Below are 24494 nucleotides of genomic sequence, written 5' to 3'. Positions count from 1 at the left end.
GGTGAGGCACTCTGTAATAATCACTTTGTGATAATTCAAAAATGTAGGAAAATTCCTGGTTAGGAAAAAGTTCCTAAACACCAGGTGAAATACTGACGATGGAAAACAAACAAACAAAAAAAAACTGATGTTTCAAGTAGCAAAACTGCTTTATATTTTATGCAACAAATTGAACCATGGTTACAGGAAGAAAAAAGTGTGTATTTACAAAGACGAGCAAATTAGTGTACAAAACGGATGCTCGCATAGAAAGAGTAGTGGCATGATTTATGATTTAAAAAAAAAAAAAAAAAATCAACATCGGTAGTACCATGTTGACACATGTAGTTGGCTTCATCCTTAAGCATCGCAGTCAGAGGGCTAAGTGTTGCAAATGCTAACACTAATACTGTAAAACAACTGCATTTTAATTATACAAATAAAACAAGGAACATTTTAGCAAGAGTTTTTTGACTTAGCAGTGAAGGTTCATTGGTTTGTTAAGTATACAATTTCTTAGCACTCAATGTGTCAGTCCTTGTTATAAGTCAAGTGATGGTGCCACTGAACCATAAGACTTGCAGCAAAAGATCTGAAGGGACATCCTTGATGTTAGTGATTCTAACCCTTTAAGTCTTTTGGCAGTTCTGAGAGTGGTGTGCAGAGTATTAGGAAATGACATCATTGAGTGGTATCTGACATTCTTTCACAATATAATATAAAATAAAACATTCAGATACATAGGTCCTCATGTTGCTGGTCTTGTGTACCAGTCCTTCTCCAGCTCCTGGAGACAGTAGTGTTCAGAATCAAACATCCATGTCCATTACTGTAGACAAATATATAACTTACAACGTTCAGTCAGTCTTTTTTCAGTCTGTTGCTGATTCTTGGTGACGCTTAAGGGCTACTCCATGTTGTTTAAGCAATAGCGTTTAAGGCACAATTGTTTAAAAGGCCAGCAGCACGGTGGAAAGAATTGTACTGATCTGGAACTTTTCATGACACAGTGATTGTATAATACTTAACTGGTCTCAGTATGAACAACCATTCCTCACATCATGGGACTATTAACGTCACACATGAAAAGGCAAGATGGTTTACAAGAATGGTTGCAACCACAAGAAAGAAATTATAGGCCAGCTGGGGAACAAAAGTCTAGAAGAAGGATACACGTTTCTGCCATGTGCAAGATCTTTGTACGTAGTAAAAGGTCCCCTAAAGGTGTATTTACCTTGGTTTCTATGCAATGGGAGCTGAAAGATATTGCATACAAGGTTTGACTTTTGAAACCTTCACAGCAACATGACAGAGGGCTATCTGGGGAAAAGTGTGAGGAGAAAAGGAACACGTATATGCAAAGTGGAATTCAGGATCCAACTGTTCTCAATTAACACTTGGTCTTGGCTCTTGCATCAGCAAACTGAATTGTATTTCAAGATTTTTTGATGATAAACCCTCAAGGCATGGTTTCTATGAATCTTTGCACAGTAACAAAACTTTGTCTCCTCCAGTATTTTGTGAAAAGATGCGTATTAATTTTGTTTAGGAAAAATGTATGTCTCAGCCATTCAGGAAAAATGTATGTCTCAGCCATTCAGAAAAAGCCACCCCCAACCCATCTAGTTTTACAAGATCATTATTCCGATTGTTGCCATGAAGAGTAGGGAAGAAGGAACAATGGCGGATTCAGGCTCTTCAGCTACCTCTGAACAATGTCACTGATCTCCTTGACAGAGGACAGGAGCTTGGTAAAGTCTTGTGGTGTGCTGGTGCCCCCAGTGGCTGTAGGGCAGATCTGCAGCTCCCTGAGGCTGCTTTCTAGCTTGTTGATGGCCTCACGAAAGGCAAACTTGTTTCTCATCTGCTGTATGGACTCTACGTAGCTTGCGCAGTACTTGGACAGGTCCTTGCCAGCTTCCAGGACTGCACTGTGGCTGCCTGTCTGCTCTGAGTTCCTGCTGATGGCAGTACGCAGGAGCTCAGTGCTCTCCAGAACCATCTCCCGTGTGATGGCTGAGCTGGAAAAACGCTCAGTTGGCTGACGTGTTTTTCGCAAGGAGCGCCGTGTAGTCATGAGAGGGATAAAAGCAGTAGCTGTGGCCTGATCACCAACAGGAGAGTTTGACCCAGCCACCAGTGATGGACTCGTGGGAGAACTGGAAGTGCCCTTTGATGGCTGTCCTTTTGAGGAACTGAGTTTTTTGGTGCCCTCATTTGGAGTTAGGAGAGGCCTTCCTTGTTCACTTGAGACAGGGCTTGAGGGGCTTGGATCAGGAGTGACTTTAACTTTAGTGTCAGAGGTTAGGTCTTGAGTGGGGCTTCTTGAACTTTTTCCAGATTTGACATTTGAAGGTGGCGGTGGAGGAGGAGTGGGCTTCGGTTTTGCGAACTTCCCCCTGTCCCTCTCTCGCTCCCTCTGAGCAGAGATTTCTAGAGGCTGTTTGTGCCTGCGTGCTCTGCACTCCTCCCCAGCAGCCCCAAGGGCAGGAAACACACTGGATTTGAGAAGCTCTGCCTGCAAGGCACTAGTTTTGGAGCCATCAGTCTGCCCTTGTGGCCGATGACTCAGCTTCGGGGTTAGTGTCTGTGGGCTTGACCTTGGACTAGACTCAGCATCCTTGAAAACCTCATCTGAAGCATCATCGGTCTTCCTGGGCAAGCGCGGAGGGGGAGTAAGGGTGCCACGACGTGGGACACACTCTGGTTTTAGCTCACTTGCCCTCTTGCGGGGCAGGGCAGGTTTGTCCCCAAAGGTGCCCGAGTCAAAGTGACGAGACTGCAGGTCACGGGGGAGCGTGACTGACTTCCACTCTATACGCTCAGACCCAAGGGGCATGCTGGAGGCTGATGATGACCTCAGGAAACGCTTAGAGTTGGATATGGTATCTTCCTCACATGGGAGTGTCGTGGCCATCTTCCCACTTGGAGTTGCTATTGTGCCCTTTTTTCGTGGATGTGGAGGGAAGATCTGACCAGGATACATGGGGGCCCCATTAGTGACACCCCCAGCACCATTATTATTGACACAAAAGAACTTTGACGGTTCTATGCCTTGAGCGGCATCTGAAAATGATGAGCCATTGTTGAAGTCATCCCTGGAGTCAGCTCCTAGTCCTCGGCGATCGGCATGCCCGTCCATTTCTCTAAAGGAGCTGCTACGTTTAGGAGGGGCAGGAGCCGTTTTCTTCTTCTTTTTGATCAAGTTGAAGGGGTTGAGACTGCTCTTGGACTTATCCTTGGGCAACAGCCGATCATCCTCATTCAGGTTGCCATCTACAAGAGGTCTCTCTTTTCGAGGAAGCATCGGGGACACAGCTACATCTGCCTCAACAGCATCTTGAAATAATACAAAAAAGACCAATATAACCACTCACTGGCTATTTCTAACTAATATATACTCCTGATCTATATTGTCAGAATACTCACCAGGGCTATCCCCATCTTTGTCCATGTTTCTACGTAGTGTCCTAGTTTTGGTGGGGAGCTCTGGGGCCTGCTGTATTGGGCCAAGTGTCAGCTTCTTACCCTTTTTCCCCAGTTCCTTCTCCACCTCTATCAGAGGGAAAACATTATCTTATTAGCCACACTGAGAAAAGCAAAAGCAAAGCGTGATCACTATGCAGACGATGTACCATCAGAAATGCTGGATTCTTGAAACATCGTTTCAAATGCTTGATGTGTCTCAGCAAAGGTTGGCCTATCTGCTGGGTTCCATCTCCAACCTATTGGACAAAAACCAGATTAGTCCAAAAGACCAGCAGCTTATGATCACATTCAAGTGTAGTAAGGCAAGCAAAAGTTGGAGGTCTGTATTAACTGCAGTGTCAGACCTATAATACTGTGCACAATCGCCTCAAAAATCTATAAGATACTAAATAACATAATTGCTACTTACAGGCTCTCATAAGTTCATAGACCTTCTCTGGGCATCCCTCAGGCCTGTCCATGCGATAGTCTTTTTCTAGTAGTTCATATACTTGAGACAAATCAATTCCAGGGTATGGGGACATCCCATAGGTCGCAATCTCCCATAACAGAACTCCAAAAGCTGAGGGACCAGCAGTAAAAACCACATTGTATAAAACATTTACAGTAAATACCTTACAGCATACTGCTATAAATTTCAATGTATCTAATAATTTCATCCACTCACCCCAAACATCTGACTTGATGGAGAATTTATTATATGCCAAGCTCTCTGGTGCAGTCCATTTGATAGGAAACTTGGCTCCTGCATGAGCTGTATATGTGTCCCCCGTCATCAAACGACTCAAACCAAAATCCGCCACCTTTACCAAGTGGTTCTCCCCAACCAAACAGTTGCGGGCAGCCAAATCTCTAGAGAAGGAATACAAAATTAAACCTGTTAACTTAAAATCAAGACCTCTATAAGAATCAAGTCTTTCAAACAGAAGTCACTGGATATTTTTACCTTAATTTAAAGGTAATTAAACATGGCTGAACAATAAATTATGGTGTTTATCACATTTTTAAAACTTGCTGCAGGTAGAGCACACTAGTGATGTTTATTGTGCTGCCCAAAATCTATAGTAAGCAAAACTAAAAAAAAAAAAAAAATCAGATCACATAGCCTAAAATCTAAAAGAATCATATGCATAAACATATTACCCAGCTAAGCAGGGTAATATGCACAATCTATTAAACACAAACCGCTGCTGCTCAGTGAGCTTTGGCAGAACTACATTTTAAAACTAAAGCTGCTTGTAATGTCTGTGATATTGAACTGGTCCGATTCACGGTCAGTATTCCCACATTCCCCTAACCTGTGGATGAAGTTCTTTTTCTCCAAGTACTCCATAGCAGAGGAGATCTGAGTGGCCATGTAGAGCAGCACCACAGCGCTCACCTCCTCGCGGTTACACTCGCGAAGATAGTCTAGCAGGTTACCATGGGTCATAAACTCAGTGATGATGTAGAAGGGAGGCTCCCGTGTGCAGACGCCTGAGATGAACACAGCAGTTAGTCTATAAAGGCTTGTGCTCATAAAACGTCTCAGAGTTGTCAACAAAAAAAAAAAAAGTAAATTATAAAAGGTCTTTAGGATTACAGACAACTTTCTTAAAGATGCCCCCTTTCATGACATTAGTCTAGCTGGTAAAGAAAGTATCCAAAACTAGCTTATTTTCAATGTTGAAGTCATGAAGGACCAAATCAAATGGCTCAGCACAAGACACTTAATTTCCCCCCCCAAAATTCACCCAATAGCTGGACCAGGTTTGGATGTTTGATTTCTTTCATGACTGCAGCCTCCTTTAGGAACTCTTCCACCTCCATTGTGTCCTCCTACACAGTACAGAAAAAAAGTCGAGGGAAGCATTACTCCTGCTCGGACAAGATGCAACACTAAGAATATCTTCAGTTTCTATGGGAACTGTTTGGTGTTGTTTTAGACATATTCCAGGCAAATGCTCTGAAAAACGCTGCTTCATATGACCATGCACATGTGTCATACGATCTGCACAGGCAAAAACTTTATACTATGTATATTCATTTGCAAAACAACTGAGGCTGACTGTTACTAACCTTTAGTGTTTTCACAGCTACAGTGAGGTTGTACTTCTTCCAGACTCCCTCGTACACCTCTCCATACTGGCCTCCACCTAGCTTGTGTTTCATAGTAATGTCTGTACGCTCCATCTCCCACTTGTCATAGTTAGGCGAAACCCCATAGATGGTGGGCTTGTTGCGTTTGGGTGCAGGATAGTGTAGTGTCGTGATGAGACCATCCGCCACTGTGGAATGGTGATGCACCAATTCGGCCAGCGTATTGAAGCGGCTCTCAGAGGACACGTACAGCTGCGTGGGTAAGAAACCGTGCAAATTAGGTAAATCAGGCAGCCTTCTAATTTGTGTAGAGTACAAACACTGATAAAACAATTAGTGGAGCATGAGCAATGCTATGGCATTCTAATGATCTTCCCACAATGGCCATCAAAGATTTGTAAAAGCATGCAGCATAGCACACTGAAGAAGGTACAGCCCACTGAGCGGTGCTATGGCTCCCCTGTGCCAAAGATGTAAATGAAAAAGAGAAGGTGGTCAAGTTTCCTGAATTATGACCGTTAGTCTGAACTTCAGAAAGCTGACCGAAGTGGTCGAGTTTTTGGATAAGGCATCCTGTAATATTTTATAAGATGGTAGAATGTGGTGCAACTTTAAATGATCAAACTGGCATGAAGTGTAAGGCATAAAGAATGCCAGCACTCATCAAAATGAGTGATATACTGCTGACAATTATTATCCAACTTTAACAAAAAGCTTGGTAATAAAGTGACATCAGCAAGATGGTGGAATGTCTGAAATGAGGTAATCATAGCTGGATGACCTATAAAAGCCACAGGAGTATGGAATCCAATAAATCAGAGTAATCTGGACTATTCAGACTACCACTGCATTAATCACCCAGTCAACCTGTGTTTTGTGGTCAAAGAGAGATTAAGATTAATTGAAAGCGGGTGACTGCTTAAAGCCTGGCTTGGTGCTAGGGGATTCGCAGTCTGGGACAGACAGGGGGATGGGGGTTGGGGAGGTATGTGGAAGGAGCGTGGTGCTTGCCGCGAGAATTCCTGTCATTACTATCGTTCCACAAGCTCACCTCACAAGTGCGCTGAGGAATGCGGAGCTCCAATAGACAAGATGCACTCTGGCGTGGGGGGGGCGGTGATTAAAACACTGCTCTAGAATCAGTCTGCCTTGTATAATGGGCCAAAGGCGTTTGCTTGCAGTGGCTGGTTTGGTGTGTGTGGGTTGAGGGTATATGATGCTTAGTGCTTACAGGCGAAGTATTGATCAAACTTCAACTGGTTCTCTTTATAGAGTGCCTCATGCTAGAAACATCTGGAGCTGTAACATTAATGAGGAACTGCACGGTTGTTTTTGGACTTGTCTTGGACTGTGGTACAATGATGAGCCTTTGTGTGTGTCTGGAAAAATGGCGATGGAGATAGCCAAGTTGATCTTCTGAATCAATCAGGTAACAAAATGTATGCTGCCCAACCTTAACCTCTTCCTACCTAAACCCACTGCTATATTTTTCTAAGTTTTATTTATTATGCTACCATTTGAGATGTCAAGTCTCAGTAGTTATGGTGCAATTAGGAAAATAACAGCTTCCATCAACCCTACAATAAATTTTATAATTTTCCAAATTGCCCTGGCCTAGAATGCTGAAGAACCAGGAACATGCCAGCATTTTATTTGTAGTTCCCTATAGGCACCATCATCAGGACAATAAACGTCTACAGTTACAGTTCTCCTCATGAGCCAGTGTTTAATCTCGTTTTGTTGGGGGAGTGTTTTTTGATGCATGTAGCGGTGTGTGTGGGCTCACCTTGCCGTCGGAGGCCGTGTTGATGCGGTAGTGGTAGACGCGGCCCTCGTAGCGCAGCGAGATAGACCTTTGGCCCGGGCTGCTCTCGCTCTCACGCACCAGGAAGCTGCCGTTGATGCCGCTGCTGAGCAGGTACTCAGCGGCATTGCGCGACACGGGCCCGTGGTACCAGCTGTGCTTCTCCAGGCTGTTGACGGGTGTGATGTAGTTGCTGGGCACCCAGCCCTGGCCGTTCTTGGTCTGCGCCTCGCACCACTCCCCATTGTGGTTGTAGCCGAGCACGCGCAGCTTCTCCCCTATGAGGCCGGAGCATGGCAGTTATCACGTGCCGCTATGAGCAGTGCGTCTCCTCCTGTCAGATGGCGCCAATGCCAAGGCTTTCTTATATGCTGAGACTCTTCAACAGGGGGTTATGCATGTCTTATGCATTTGTTTATGGACATTGTTTATGGTCTTATACACTGTTAAATGCAGACCTTTATATTATGTAAATATTTTTAGAATCATGATACTTTAAATTTATATTTTGGTTTGTTTTTTTTATAAGCGAGTTTCAAACATGCCAGAAGATAACACTTCGACCACAAACTAGTTGTAAACAAATTATACTGACATTATTAAATATACACACAAACAACTTTATTAGAAATACCCACTTTGTAAGTACAACTAATAAGTGTAAGGTTAGAGACTACATTGCAATTGTGGCTATATATAGCTTGGTTTGACCATCCTTTGACCCTCCTTTAATGGTCAGTGTCTCATCATAGGACCACTGTTATCTGGACATTTTCAAGGTGGCAGACACGTCTCAACACAGCAGTGACACTGCTGGGGTAAACGGGTCATTGCTAAATTGGGCATAGCATCAGATGGGCTATAGTTTTTTTATTGGGCACCCCTACAAGGCAGATGTTTGTAGAAAAAAAAGTGGTCTGTGAGTACAGATTAAACACTACTAAATATTTTTAACACAACCAGATGCAGTATTATTAGTGATAGAAATAATTGGAGATAAATAAGCTCCAGCAGACAGAGACAGAAAGTGAAGGAATATTAAAAAAAAACAAAAACAACAAAAAAAAACTGGTGAAAGTCCATTCAGTCAGCTCAAGGCCTTCCTGATATAATTATCAAACAAAGGGTAGATACACTGTTGAGTCACATAAAAACATCCGGACATGACCTAAACCAGAGCCATGGTGAGTAAACAGCTTGGTAGGGCTATGACTCTAGAACACCAGAATCTGCTCAATTGCGTCATGACAGCCCAGGTTTTCCATGTGTCAGTACAAGGTTACTGCGGTTAGCAACTCATTTGTTGGTAAAATGGGGCTGAGAGCTTTTTAAATCCTATGAAACTGCTGTCTTGCTTTCGGCAATAAGCAAAGGATTATAACTTACAGAATTTAGTTATGCACTGACAATTCTACTGATTGTGTAAATTTGAAATCTAACAAAGTGTACTGAATAACATATGATCTCTCCATAATATGAAGAGCTTCAACTGGACTGGCCACAGCTGCAGCGATCATTTTGTTTTTCAACAAGCTGAGTGGAAAGAACTCCCATGCTGGACGAGATAAAGGGAATGTGAGGGGGACAGGGAATATGAGGCAAATATGTGGATTTCCAGGCAGCGGCATCACCCTGCTCCCATGAGAGGACACACAAGACCCCTCAACCCCAACACCATACCAGCAGTCTAATGGCCCCATTATACTGCTCTGACATCAACACTGCTATGTGTTTTATGGTGGTTGTAGGTTGGATTTCAGTAAGGGAAGTGTGTGTGTGTGTGTGTGTGTGTGTGTGTGTTTATAGGGAAGGTTTACTGAAAGCCAAAGAGGACAAGGCACGTTCCCTTTGGCTAAGTGGCATTTTAATCAGTTCTGTACGTGGGCAGTGGAGTGTAAATGATCACTAAGAAAAATATGCTCACAGTGGGGATAAGCTTAAAACAGGTCATTTATTCTCTTTATTTGATTGATATTTATTATTGTTAATGATTACTTGTAATGACTACTAACATGTCCTCTCTATTGCTTTGCCAACAGGAGGCATTCAAAGTTTCCACTTCTTTATGGGGCACAGATTCGCTTCTGAGAAATCGCTGAGAAAAACAAACTTGACTCATCGCTGGCAATGTAAACTGATCTCACTACTTATTAACTTATTGGCTACAGGGAAAAAAGGTTAGAAAAAAACAGGATGATAAACGACAGCACAGTATGCTGCCTTACCTTTAGTTATGCTGAGAGTGTTGTCACCACTCGCCACAAAGTCATACAGTGCTACGAACAGGTTGGGGTCATTTTCACTGGGCCCCGCCAAAAGGTTCTCTTTGGAGTTCCATCGTGCAGCCTCAGACAGACCAGGGGGCTCGAAGTCCGGCCGCTGAAGAGCTTCTGGAAGATGCGGCAGACAAAAGTCAATTAGTGGCAGTGACTACAAACAAGCATGTAACTAATAGTACAGGAGTCCCCGGAGCAGTCACCCAAGGGAGTGATGCACTACAAATAACAGTTCGGTACAGTGTCTGATGATCATTCAGCATATTTGATTTTTGAAGACCTATAAAACACATTACATAAATGATTAGTAGAAAATTAGATTAGGAAGGACTGTGGCCTTCAGGCTAGCTGTGTACAAGTGAATAGCAAATCCAGTTAAAATAAATGCACTTCGGCCATCCTATACATAGAAGTTCTAAAAAGTTTCTTAACCTTGTCCACACTGACATGTCCACAACCCTAACATCACTCATGTGTTCTATTGATCTCCCTGATTGGCTAAAATTCCTTTATGCAAAAAAAACCCCAAAAAACACAGCCTACTGCGATTAACATTATACCCAAACAACTCAGCTGTCCCTTACATGGGTCCTGTCACCTTTTGATTCTCTGCCACGCACAAGACACAAACACACATGCACACAAGCTCACACACTTTCAGAACAAAGGTTTAGTCTGTGCCATCAAAATGAAAATTCTCTGCTCAGGTTTCAAGCATCAGTAAATACTCCCTGACAGTTTAATATAGCTGATGGACTGTTGATAGGCCATCAATAAGTACTAAAACTATTAAAAGGTTGCTTTTAACTTTATACCAGCATGGGAATAATCAAGGAGATAATGGTAACAGGTGACCTGCAAGAAGATCTGCATTTTATTCTCAAAGTTTGTCAGCTCCAGACATAAAGTGTGTTAAGTGAAGAGTATCACGCATCTTAAACCACAGTTTTATTTGTAAAATGACACTTAATGGAGGTGCGCAGTCTGGCAGGAAAATGAGCCAGTGACAGAGGGGGATAAACAAACGAGGGGGAACTGGCTGTTGTTCCCCTGGTAGGCAAGAGTGGGAGGGAGGAGGACAGCAGGGGACTGGACCAGCTCATCTGATCTCAGGCCCTCGCCCGTCGTCCCAGCACAGCACAGCACAGCTCAGCTCAGACCAGGCCCTCGCCCGTCGTCCCAGCACAGCACGGCTCAGCTCAGCTCAGACCAGGCCCTCGCCCGTCGTCCCAGCACAGCACGGCACAGCTCAGACCAGAACAGACCAGGCCCTCGCCCGTCGTCCCAGCACAGCACAGCACAGCTCAGCTCAGCTCAGCTCAGACCAGGCCCTCGCCCGTCGTCCCAGCACAGCACAGCTCAGCTCAGCTCAGACCAGGCCCTCGCCCGTCGTCCCAGCACAGCACAGCTCAGCTCAGCTCAGACCAGGCCCTCGCCCGTCGTCCCAGCACAGCACAGCACAGCTCAGACCAGAACAGACCAGGCCCTCGCCCGTCGTCCCAGCACAGCACAGCACAGCTCAGACCAGAACAGACCAGGCCCTCGCCCGTCGTCCCAGCACAGCACAGCACAGCTCAGACCAGAACAGACCAGGCCCTCGTCCGTCGTCCCAGCGCAGCTCATCTCATCTCATCTCAGGCCCTCGCCCGTCGTCCCAGCGCAGCTCATCTCAAACCCTCGTCCGTCGTCCCAGCGCAGCTCATCTCAAACCCTCGTCCGTCGTCCCAGCGCAGCTCATCTCAAACCCTCGTCCGTCGTCCCAGCGCAGCTCATCTCAAACCCTCGTCCGTCGTCCCAGCGCAGCTCATCTCAAACCCTCGTCCGTCGTCCCAGCGCAGCTCATCTCAAACCCTCGTCCGTCGTCCCAGCGCAGCTCATCTCAAACCCTCGTCCGTCGTCCCAGCGCAGCTCATCTCAAACCCTCGTCCGTCGTCCCAGCGCAGCTCATCTCAAACCCTCGTCCGTCGTCCCAGCGCAGCTCATCTCAAACCCTCGTCCGTCGTCCCAGCGCAGCTCATCTCAAACCCTCGTCCGTCGTCCCAGCGCAGCTCATCTCAAACCCTCGTCCGTCGTCCCAGCGCAGCTCATCTCAAACCCTCGTCCGTCGTCCCAGCGCAGCTCATCTCAAACCCTCGTCCGTCGTCCCAGCGCAGCTCATCTCAAACCCTCGTCCGTCGTCCCAGCGCAGCTCATCTCAAACCCTCGTCCGTCGTCCCAGCGCAGCTCATCTCAAACCCTCGTCCGTCGTCCCAGCGCAGCTCATCTCAAACCCTCGTCCGTCGTCCCAGCGCAGCTCATCTCAAACCCCCGTCCGTCGTCCCAGCGCAGCTCATCTCAAACCCTCGTCCATCGTCCCAGCGCAGCTCATCTCAAACCCTAGTCTCTTGCACTTTGTCTCACAGAGAATTACATTTTTGGTGGAGGGGTTACTAGCCCTAGCTTGAAAGAAAGCAGACTTCGAGACAGATATAAGCATAAGAACAGGGTATATGTTTTCTACCAGATAAAGGGTGATTTGTATTATTCAGGTATTTTCAGAATGTGAGCATTTACAGCATTAATTATTGTTTATACAGACTCATTATTCCTGCTTTAACCATTTGTTATGTAGCTATTATTACAATCTAAGCTAAGATACAACACAAAACATGCACTTTGACATATCAGAATGTTTTGAAGTGTCTCATTTACCACAGAACAACTGTTACATTGCTAAATATTGCTCTATTATTAAAAGGTTCAGGAAGCCCAGATATGAAAGTTTGAAAATCTTTTTCTCTTTTCAATCACACCCCCGTGGACTATACAAAGCACAGAGAATAAAAGGGAGCATGAAGAGAAGTAGTATAAAAGAACAAAGAACACTTCTAGGGCTCCACATGTGACCACAATCTTCTACCATGAAGACAATTTTAAAAAAGTCCCCCTAAAACACGATCCTCTGCAAGCAGTCAGGCGAGAGTCAGGTTTCCTCGTATTCTCTCCTCCCTCACTTCTTTTCCTCCCTTTCTTCTGCTGCGAGTCAGAGTGTCTGGCTTTCCTCTCCCTCTTGCTCCCCCCTCTTCCACTTTCCAAATGGCCAGGCAGGGAAGAGGGTTTGGAGGCCTCGAGGTGAAGGCATTGAACCCTGTGATTTTCAGAAGACTACCACCCCAAGTTCCCTCCACTGCCTGATCTCTTGGCTCTTGTTCTCACTACCATCCTCTGTAATTGAAATTCTTCCCAAAGTGCAACCCCTGCCCAATCCCCCCCCCCCCCCGAAACACACACACACAGCCATGCTAACTTTCCGCAGCTGCTGCGACGCAATCCCAAATTCTTACCTTCGAAGTAACAGCTGGAGGAAGAAGAGAGGCCTTTTTTAGATTTACAGCCCACCAATTTCAAACAGATCTCCAACATTTTCATTGGCTTCCACTTCCACTTTGAAGAATAGGCTTTCCTACTTATCTATCCTTGTATCCGTTATCCAAAAGTTCATTATCTTAAACTTGTAAAAACAAAGAAATAATTTTTTTTTTTATCCAAAAAAGAAAACAATTTTTTTTAAATGTTGATCAAAAACGTAGTAAGTAAAGAAATATACAACCACAGAAATCAGTGATGAAAAGAAAAGGCTGAAATCCACATCTCAAAATCCATACCCTTCACTTTATGACTTTTCGGATCTGTACTACTGAGCATTCAGCGCGAGAGGCTCCATTTTTGTAGCCCGGTCCAGTTTGGCTTGATTTCCCTTCTCTCGCTAGAACAAAAATACACATCCAGATGAGGACAACTCGATTTGGTCAAGCATCGAATCTACCAGCGCGACAAAGAAGTGCTCTCTTAGTGCTGCCATTGTACTGTCTCGTCGCCCGCCAGCGCGAGAGCAGGAGAAGTGTAGTGCTCGTGCTGCTCTGTGCCAACAAAGGACCTCTTTCTTTCGCAGGCTGGAGGACTGAATGACATCAGCTGCATGGGCCCTCCCACCTCCCCCGAAACACACATCCAAACACAACCACGCACACACACACACACGGACACCAAGACACACTGCTGAAATGTCGCCACAAGTCAGTCTTAGGGAAATTATATGCTGTGTGAAGGCAAGCACTGGAATCTGCCCCTGTCGTTCTGCTGGAGAGTCACAAGGCACTTTTTGGAAGGCCCCTCCCCCCACAACCCCCAGATCCACATTTTTTCTCTCCTCTCCTTCAGTCACCAGTCCATTCTTCCTCTATTAGAAAATGTTTAGAGCGTTAAAAAAAATAAATAAATAAAAAAATTAAAAAAAAGGTATAGCTGGATAGTGCTGTTTGAGTGTGATGACTAACATTCTTCTTTTGGTTTTGTTTCAAGAACTGGTCTGTCCAGGCAACAGCCCATTCAGAACCTTAAAGACTTGGGTTAAATTGCACGAATAAAGAAAACTGAGTATAAACTACATGCATGCTGGAGTTTGTCACTTTCAGACAGATCGTATTTGTCGTCACTTAGCTAGAATACATTCCCCGTCACAGTAATTAATTGGACCTCACGTTAAGATGAAGTTAATGGATATACTTGGGTGGGGTTTTACTTTTTCATTTGTTTCTGTCTCTTTTCCACTCAGACAAAAAGTTTGATATGTAACAGCTTTGTATTCTCCTTAACTCTATAGTACCAGTTTGGTGCTGGTCCCAAGATCTGTTCTACTTGGCTAAACAATATTTTCACAATTCTCATGCAGCCATCTCTCCTACCTTTACATTACAGTCATTTCTGTTAATACGTTGTCTATGTTTAAACAGAAAATTCTGCTTGTTTGCCTTGTGATAATATTTAGGGCTAGTGGATGACATAAAACATTGAACAGATAAAGCAAGTGAGCAAAGCCAGTGCTTATCAGAAGGTGTTTGACTGTCACAAGTGCTTTATTTTTGGATATTTACTGTTTTCAGTCACAGAATTTTTTGTGAAAAATAATCTCGGGTTTGAAAAATCAAGGCATCAACCAAACCCAAAAAACTCTCATTCAAAGCCTAAGCTAACTGAGGTGCAGCTTGTAGCTGATGATTTCAATGCTACAAATCTTCCTCCATGAGAATGTGGAAAAGGAGCATTAGTGTTTCTCTGGGACTGTCTCTGGCGCTGACATCACCGGCCCCTACACCAGTCCACTGGTGTCTCCAGACAGGCGGGAACCCAGGCTGTTCTGATGCCCAGAGGCACACAGGCCAGTTAATGCATTCCCTTGACTTTCCAGTCATGAGGGAGCTAAAATGACTTAAATTATGACAATGATAATAACACAGTTCACCTTTTCTAGTCTAGCCAATGGAATGAGAATGGAACTGGGGTGTAAAATGAGCCATACCACCTAGTCTGCAACAAGGGCTGGGTGGCATTCCAGTTCTCCTGCTTCATTAACAACAGAACTGACCTCTGCTCAAAAAGCAGCTGCATTTTACATACCAAAAAGGGTCAGTCAATCTAAGCACTAAAATAATTAAAATGTATGCAATTTTTTGAGGATTAAAAATTAATTCTTTTGTTAATGAATTACTGCCTCTGCTTCAGAAAGAAACATTTAATAAAACGATTAACCCATCTCCCTCGAAGACTTCAGCGTAAAGTTCTCCTGGACTCCAGAACATGTGCGTCATGCACGGCATTCCACAGATGTAGCATTCCTAAACATTTTGTGCTAACATTATGTGGCACTTCTGACTTCACAGTATTATAAATTATCGATATAAAAAAATTGTTTGCAGAAGGTTTGCATCATCGGTGTTACTGGCTGTTAGCTGTTGTTGCCCTACATTCAACATCCCAACCACCGACAAGAAATGTCGACCGCCGAGAGCCTATACTTGTCCACAAAGCAAAGTGAGCAGGGAGAGGCGAAGTTCTGAAAGACGAGGAGGGAGTCTGGAGAAGGAGAAACATGAAGCACATTGTTCAGTGATGAGCTCATAGGAGAATCACTCCAATGCGATTTATATAATCCCAGTCTCAGTATGTTAACAGTTAGCTGACGTACACGGTATGGTTCCCCAACCCACCCCCCCTTTTCACTCCTTCAGCTTGCTTCTTTTTCCAAACCCTAGGGCACAAGAGAATGAAGGTGCACATATTGCTCACTTACTAGCCCTACAAAATTCGATGGTCCCTTAAAAGAGCTTTTAAACATGGACCATTTTGCCAAATTGGAACCATTACAGGGTTTCAACATGGGCTTGCAGCAACACCGGGCTTAATGGAGAGGGAATGTGAGCCTGGTACAGGGAGCCTCTGGGACATCAGAGTACAACTGACACTCTCTTGCATGCATGCGCGCGCACACACAATGTATATATAAAAAATAAAATTAATATACAGTCCACACACATTTTCTCCTTAAAAAACAAATGCCACACCACTTTAATGTCAGAAATGTCAACCAGCCTCAACTCTGACACTCAGTTTACCCAGTTTGGTCAAAGAAAGTATTGACTCAGGCATTCTAATGTGATGCAGAGGACCAGCTGTGTTAATACTCACCAACCTGTGCACTAGGTGATCCTCATCAACTCATTCCACTAGCACAACCGCTTACAGGTCATGAGTCTCAGACACCCAGCAACCAGCCTTGCTATTTGACAGTGTTTATCCTGGGTCCTTTGTAGAATTCCGTCTGGGGCCTTGCTGACCTGGGTTAAGCTTGCCTTCTCTCACTCCAGATCCTCACTAGACTGATGCTGGGCATTAAATGATTTAGAGCTCCGACAGTAGTGGGTAAAGCATTTCATAAATGCTACAATTTCTCTCTCTCTCACACACACACACACAAATATTCCGCAAGTTAAAATCACTAGCGGTTCTCTTCTCAATTCAGAAATCAGCTGCACATTATACACACACACACACACACACACACAAAAAAAAAACACCACCTAAAAGATGTCAGCAGCAGGGCTTGGCATTCAATAACGCTCAGCTGATAAGAAATGGCAGGAAAATATGAAGTAAACTAGATATCAGTTTTAGCTCAGATTCATTGGAGAAACAAATACCTACATACATTAAGTAACAGTACCCTAATTAAGACAAGGACGGATAGTTTGCCCACCTAATCTGCCCATAAAATACATCGCAAAGCCAAAAAAAAATATTACATTACATACATCCAGCAGAGTCCTACTTGAAGACATTAGCTTTCTGCAATAAATGAACATTGTGATGGAAAAAAAAATCCATCTAAAAAGAGCAGTACTCCATATGATAAGCATAATTATGACAGGACTGAACTGTTCAATGAATTTAATTTGAAATAAAATGGCATTGCTAGACAACCTGTCAAGTCTTAACATTTCTTTACGGCATTTGCTGGCTAGTTACACGAGGGTGCCCAGGGCAAGAATTTCTTATCAAAGCAGCTGCACCAACAGCTCAAGGCTAACAAAACGCTATCTAGGAAAGCCAGGAATTAAAGCTGCAGCTGGCTAATCGTCATTTGGGAGTAAACTTGTGTCACCTAGCAACGGAAAAGAATCATCCAAGCACCTTGATAAGGCCTCTAAGACATGCATCAAGCTTTCCCAGAGTCTGGAAGCAATACCAGAACTTAACAACTGTTTATGTAACCATTATCGGTTTGCCAAGTTTGAAGTTTGCAGAGTATGTTAACCATTTATTCAAGCTGAATCCTGAATAGCTAATGAAACTGGACAAAACCACTATGTTCAGCTAAACATAATGAATAAACAGTTTACTAATAATGAATAAACAGTTTACTTCATGTTTAACATGCAGCCTTTTTTAGCTTCAGTAAAAGTTAATGCCGTAATGGTATCAATTTCTTTAAAAATCATACCATTTAATATTGTTTTTGGTAATGTTTATATTGAACAATTTTTCAATTACTTTGAAATTTAACAATATCAAGCAGAATGCATTAAAGGCCAAATGTAAGACTTTCTTGTTGACACGTCCCCTAGAAACATGCCTGTGCTTCCCCAGTCCAGTTAACTTCCTGTCACCACTGATAGGACTGCAAAGGACGGAGACGGCTACGCTCCTCTATTGGTGGAGGAGACGGCTACGCTCCTCTATTGGTGGAGGAGACGGCTACGCTCCTCTATTGGTGGAGGAGACGGCTACGCTTCTCTATTGGTGGTGGCCAAGGCTGGGATGTCCTGGAAGAGGCAGCTCAGGCCAGAGGAGCAGAGGGAGGTGTCAGATTTCCCTCCCTTTCATCTCTGGGTTAAATGGCTCCAGCAGAAGCCCAGCAACTTTGCCTGGAACAGGCTACAGTGGGAATTAGCATTATCGACGCAGAAGCCAGTGTGAATTTCAGTTAACATCTATACACCATTTCCTACTTAAATGCACATATCTGTTTAGAGCATGGTCCTATTATATGAAAAATATGTTTATTTTGTAATGTTTCTATGGCAACTGTGTCTGTGGTGTGGTTCCATGGTCATGCTAGTATGGATGTGTGAATAAACGTCAAGAGTCCAGCTACTGAACTGGAGTGTCTAAGATCAGTTGGTGTATTTACAACACACCCTGACTGAAGTACTATGATTTGCTTGAACACTAATCCAAACAAGTTTTCATGACTCGGATGCAGGCAGTCAGTGGTGGAGAGAATGCAAATGAACACAGAAGGTAGTTCAAGAGAAAACAATCACAGCCTCTAAGAGCAGGAAGCCTATAGAGGCCAATCAGAAATGCCAATATTGCTGTATTCCTTACTAATGAATGCTACACATAAGCACAAAATGCACATACCACCAACCAAGTTTTTATGGAGGAGGCAGTAGAAATACTTAAACAAGCAAAGTAACAATAAAGCAACATGCAACAAAAATCGGATGGATGGATGGATAATCCATAAATTGAAAGCAGATTTACAAAACATTCGTCAACCGCAGTGTTCCAAAAGGATCGAGCATTAACTAGCTGTGACTAGACGGAATTTATCACAGGCTGGAATTCGCATCACAGGTAAGAGTTGAGTTGGTTTAAAGTCTGACCTAAAAGCTGTGCTGCCGAGTGGCACAGAGGAACCGGACAGTGAATTCCTCTGTCTGTGCATGAGTGGTGACATGCAAACACACCCCTATATGGAGGCTGTAATCTACAAAAGAAGATTTAAAACTGATGCACGTTTAGGTGACACTTCCTTTGCATGCACTGTTACCACCATGATAAATCTGCATGGAACCTAAACACAGCTCTGATGCCTTCAGAAGCCCGCTGATCCTGTTACACACTCTTGAGTATGCTGGTCTGGATTAACGTGATGAAGTCAGAGACCTGCCCCATCACCATGTCACGTGTCAGAGAGCTGGCTTTTTGGTCTGGTGGTCTGAGCCTCCTGTCAGACCTGGGTTCAAGTCCCAGGTAGGGTTGCTGCCTTCAGCCTTCATTACATGCACAGGCCTACAGAATGTTATAATAAACTATATCAGATTACCAAATAAAGGATACATCATGAATGGCAAATGCAAACAGATATGCAGATATGTTGTGATCACACTAGGAAAACACTAGGCGGTAAAGCCCAATGTTTCCTTTGATAAACAAACAAACGGCAAATTCTTTACACACAACTATGCATATGGCTATAACGGCTAGAGACACACACACAGACACACAGAGAGACTTTAGAAGAATGCATAGGTCGTCACATTCCTGACTCCACTGGTGTGTCTTGCCCCATATTCATCTATGCCTTCAAGACATGCAGTATTACTCTAGCGCCTGCACTTCTGCACAGAAAAAAGTGGATCCTTCTAAACGGGCATATTGATTCTAGAGGGTCACATTAAGATGAGACATTAAAGTCCACATTCATTAGTTTACCAAACTTTGCCATCACTCACTAGGGTTAATATGTACGGTTTTCTTAAACCACAGATATCAGGTTTTAATGAAAACAAGTGAACTACTTCCTCAGTTCAGTGCATATTGAAAAATGCATTTCAATACTAAAAGATATAATCTTGCGGCTCTCAAACATCTCAAACAACCAAAAATGTATTCTTTCAGTGGCTGCATAGTGCACTAGGACAATGTGAACATTTCAGGGAATAAGTGCCCTGTAATTTAACAACACACGAGACACGGTGTGCGGTAACCTCTTTAGAAGAGGGGATTATGGTCAGTCAGTGAGCACCAGGTTCAAACTCACATTCTTGGCCCCAATTCAATCTAGGGAAACCTAATAAAAATATGATGGCAAGAGAATATTCTAATGAAAAGTAAGCTCAGCAAAACTGACAGCATTTGGAGTACGTGACCCCAGGAGCTGAGCAGATCTGGGATTATGGGGTCAGGCTCGTGAGGTCATGAAATGCATACAAGGGTGATGCGAGTGCCTCAGGGTTCCATGTTCTGAACACCTGCTTGTGTCCGTCCTTGGCAGAACTTGTGCACAAGCGTCACAGGTTACACCAGCAACTGTTCCATACTCCAGTAAAAACTGGAGACAAACAGGAAAACATGACAACCCCATAAAGGATGTATTCACAAAATGTACTGAAGCTAGAAGCCCCACATCACACTCCCTAGTCAATAAGACTGATGGGGAGCATTTCTAAAGCACTGTCATCAGCCTATATGACATGCGTTTCAGAGGGAAAGCCCCAGAACTTAAGAGGCCACACATACTACCGTTAACCAGAATGCAGGGGACACCCAGTGCAATATCCACCTTCTGGACTTCCCCACTCTCTCGTTTTTCTACGAGAAGCACATATACACACATATATATCCCAACAGCATTTCCACAAGACAAAGGAATCCATGACGACATGCTCCAGTCGAGCATGTATCCAGTGTCAGCAGGAGAAGCCGTGCAGCCGGGGCTGTAGTGACAGTGATGCGGTCAAGGCCGGGGAGGAGACGTTGCTGGTTCAAGACGAGCGGCAAATCGTACCAGGAGGCGGCTGCTTCTCAAGCCACCTTCTCAACTCTTGCCTTTGAGACCCGAAGGAATCATGGGGGAGCTTTTGTGTCTAGACTGTGCAGATTCCACAAGTCCCAGCCAAAAACAAAACAAAACAAAACAAAAAATGAGGGGGTGGGGGGTGGAATCAAACACGCCAGGGTCCACTTCACCACAGCCCATACGTGTTCAGCACAGCTGTTGGGTCTACAGGAGAATCTGCGCAAAGATTCATACACAAAGCTAAGTGCAGATACAACACCTCGACAGCCCAAACCAGGCAGACAGAGAGAGAGGTAATACTCTGCTTACAGGCATGAATGAAAATCCAAGTTCAGGTGAGGAAGTGGCCATCATCGTGATGTGGCTGCTTACTTGACAGGGATATTAAGAATGATGGACTGCCCTCTGCTGCCAATTAGCAAGCAGTCTGTGCTGTACAGGACTGAAAGGCCACGACTGGTGCAGTAAACCTTGTGGATTTCACTCCACAACAGCTTGAGTGGATTTTCAACACAAGAGTCACAACATTACTGCATTTGAAGCAAACCAGGCAAGCCTCTTGGCCATAAACGAAGTTCTTTTATAGGTACAAAAATGTCTCAGGAGCTTAGCAACAACCAGATAGCACACAAATATGAAAAAATATGGAGAAGGAAAAAAAAAAAAAAGTCTTGCTGCAAATCTCCAGACCCTACACCATCTTAGCACTTGAGTAAGTAAATTGTGCACAAAAGTGCAGTATGACAGGTCTTTGCTTGCCCTGTAGAAGAGCGTGTGGAGTCTTAACCTGCTTGGTGAGAAGCAGCCAGAGGCAGCTCCGTAACGGCACTCAGGATCCCCATGCTGACATGACCCCACTCTCACTGTGTGACTCATATCCCCTCATCCGGCTGAGTTCAGGAGAGCACCACAAAAAACACACACACAGCAAAAATAATCCTACCATTGATCCTCTCTCAAGTTTACAAGGTCTGATCCTTCTCTGCTCATTGGCTGCTGGCAGGTTTGCTGTTTTTCTCTCTTTTCCTCTCCCCCCCCCCTATTTTTTTTTAAATCAGCCTCCTGTTGCGCAAGAAGGCTCGCCGCAATCCAAGAATCTGAGATCTCTCTGCCCGCCATGACAATGGTCGTTATGGAGAGGAACTGCCGAGGACAGCCGAGTGTGAGCAAAAGGGGATGCAGAAGTGCCCTTACCGTCACTCGCCCACACATCCAGGTCATGGCTACATGAGGCTGCGAGTTCTAAAGCAGGACGTAAAACTTTTCATGCTTGCCAACAAGAACAGATGAAGCTAAATTTTCAAACGATAAAAGGAAAGTAACTCCTTACATCAATTTAAACAAATTGTGTGATTTTCTTTTTACATCACTTACTTGCCTAGCTCACTCCATTCTCTCAAGTTCACACTGACAACAGCCCAGGCTATAAATCACAAGATGTATTAGCATATGTGTATTAGCATTAAGGGTTGAGGAAGGTTACACCTTCAGAATACACCATTTTCCAGTGATTCCTTTGAGACCAGGAGTCTGTATTGTATGCTGTACCAGTGTCATCTTTATGCTGGTTACCACTAACCTAATAATCATTAAGCCTATTTGTTTTAACAAATCACTGAAAAGACTACCAGGGAAAGACAGCTAGTGCACATCCCAACCTCCATGACTATTTATCAGTCTGAGAGGTGCTGAAAGCCCCTTGACCTTATTAGGAGTTACTTGTATTATTTACAAGATTCAAATTTAACAATAAAAAACAACTCTGAAAAGAATATATAGTCTAGTAAATAACAGCAACAGGGTAATGGTTACGAGCCAACTACACATTCCATGCTGCTATTATAAGATGTATTCAAGGCAGGTTTAAAGCCTGAAGCAAGCGACGTTGAACCAAGCACAGGAGGCGACAATCTCCTTACCGTGAACTTCAAACACGTTGCAGTGCTGAGCACCATGCCGCGATGAGTCTCTCTTTCCGCCACCCTTGATGAAGTTCAGAGCAGGCAAACTTGGTCGTCTCTGGTCCCCAACAAACTTCCCTGGCTGCTGCCCCATAAGGGCAGGTGGCCGGGCCGCAGCCCCAAAGCACAGCTGATGTCAATCACGGCTTCAGTGTCGGGCAGGTGGAGGACTGACACCCAGTCAAAGGGAACCCTTCCGTGGCGTAGACCGCCTCAACAAGCACACTCTCTGTCAGACAGGACCACCAGATTCCAAATCCCACTTGGGACACCACGTAGTTTTTTCTGTGTCCTCCACAGTGGCAAGGCAGACACTGTGTCCAGATCTTTGATGCTTTGTCCGTATCACGCATTGAGGGCTCCACTCTTATGCTACGGTGCAACTAATCTCAAGGCATGGATTTTTACACTTTATGCATAAACTGTCAACAGCTCCATAACAACTGAGGCAATCTCAACCACATTACAAAATCTAATCGTACCACCAAATAGTGTCATAGCTCAGGATGTAAACAGTCTAAAAAACAACAACAACAACAACAAATTAATTAAAAAATATTATTAAAAAAAAAACAAAATCAATATTAAAAATAACCCACTACATTCTGAGTTTGGAAGTGTTAGGTAGGACAGTAACTGGCTGCTGCATTATGAGCTGCTATCTGCAAAAAAATTCTAAAACAACCTAAAAAAAGAGCAGCAACACTTAATACATTGAATATTTCTAAGACATCAAAACACTTTTACACTATAATTAAAATACCTAGGGGCACAGTAATGTGTGGAGCAGATATAAAAACACTGTCAAAGCGGGGGAGGACCATCTTGTTTTTCAGCCAACAGTCACTGAGGACCTGCCACCACCAGCAGCTGTTTTGGGAACTGTACAAGTCAATAGTCTATGTAGGGATAAGATTTAGTTACTGCCAGTTTAACACTGCTTTTATTTTGCAACTAATTTTACTTATTTTTCTGTACAGGCCTACGTATAAGGCATTCAGAATGCAATGGTAAACTGACAATTCACAGTAAACCTGAATATTTAAAATGATCAGAAGACCCCAAGCCTAGCAGTAGTCATTAGTCGGTTCTAGGGAATTAAACAGAGCAACTGATTAGCACACGTATATCAGACTAAACAAGAGCGAAATGATCAAAGCTCCCAATATTATGGTGCTTCATTTGAGCAAGCTATAACTCAACACACTGAATTCCAAGTCAGGACAAACCGCTTGCATTACCAATAAGCACAGTAGCTGACGAAGCATAATTTTTACATGTTAGCGCTCACCTATAAGTGAACATAAAAGTTAGAGCAAACTTAGCATCTCCTAGCTAACAAATCCCCAGTTTGCTCGGCTCAAGTCGCCTCAGCTTCACGCGATAGTCAACAACAGGTTAACTAAGTTGGCAAGTTTTGCAGCAGCCCGTAAGCATAGAGTGTAACGTATGAATCCAAAGGGAAGCTTCTCCAAAAACAAATCCTGAAGATTAAGAGCTCATTATTTGGTACCAAATTCCTTTCCTCAACTTCCGTGTCCAAGCTTTTCGTTCGTCTCTCCCTCCCGTGCTTCAAACACTCCCGTACCCGAGGCACTCCAACACGGACACTCTGCCTGCCTTTATCACGTTTGTCCGGGCGCTGTCAGACCGTTTCCTGCGTACACAGGGAAGGCACAAACTCTTGGTGTTAATACCGTTGATGTCTTACTGTATTTCCTAAACTCCGAATAATTCTTTTGAGGAATAAATGTCTATCGAGTAGTCGTCGACGCAGGGGCCGCCATATTTCCGTACGCAAGGTGGGCTGGTTTTTGAGAAGGGTTGCGTTTGACGTCAGCTTTTGCGTTCTTCCGCCACTAAATAAATAAATAAATAAATAACATTTTTTAAAATTGTCCACATTAAAGAAGCCTGCTCTTTCCTCGAAGGTGATGTACTTGAAAGGAGCAATTTGTTCTTATAACAACGAAATATTACAGACTTTTCCCTAGCCCTGAACT

General features: G+C 44.0%; 1 protein-coding gene across 1 annotated transcript; it reads right to left on the bottom strand.

The window, feature by feature from the left end:
- Positions 1 to 125: 125 nt before the first annotated feature.
- On the bottom strand, positions 126 to 24284 carry abl1 (c-abl oncogene 1, non-receptor tyrosine kinase). The gene is made up of 11 exons (XM_027020589.2): positions 22450 to 24284; positions 9577 to 9741; positions 7334 to 7629; positions 5527 to 5799; positions 5202 to 5286; positions 4767 to 4944; positions 4136 to 4320; positions 3878 to 4030; positions 3615 to 3704; positions 3409 to 3534; positions 126 to 3318 (listed from the first exon to the last, which is right to left on the bottom strand). Exons 1-11 carry the CDS (start codon positions 22583 to 22585, stop codon positions 1682 to 1684), a joined length of 3324 nt encoding a protein of 1107 aa, XP_026876390.2. The 5' UTR covers positions 22586 to 24284; the 3' UTR covers positions 126 to 1681.
- Between the last annotated feature and the right edge of the window lie 210 nt (positions 24285 to 24494).

This window comes from Electrophorus electricus, chromosome 6 (genome assembly GCF_013358815.1).
Source record: "Electrophorus electricus isolate fEleEle1 chromosome 6, fEleEle1.pri, whole genome shotgun sequence".
Taxonomy (NCBI): Eukaryota; Metazoa; Chordata; class Actinopteri; order Gymnotiformes; family Gymnotidae; genus Electrophorus; species Electrophorus electricus.
The sequence above is the reverse complement of the archived record's forward strand: the minus strand, read 5'-3'. Positions and strand labels throughout refer to the sequence as shown.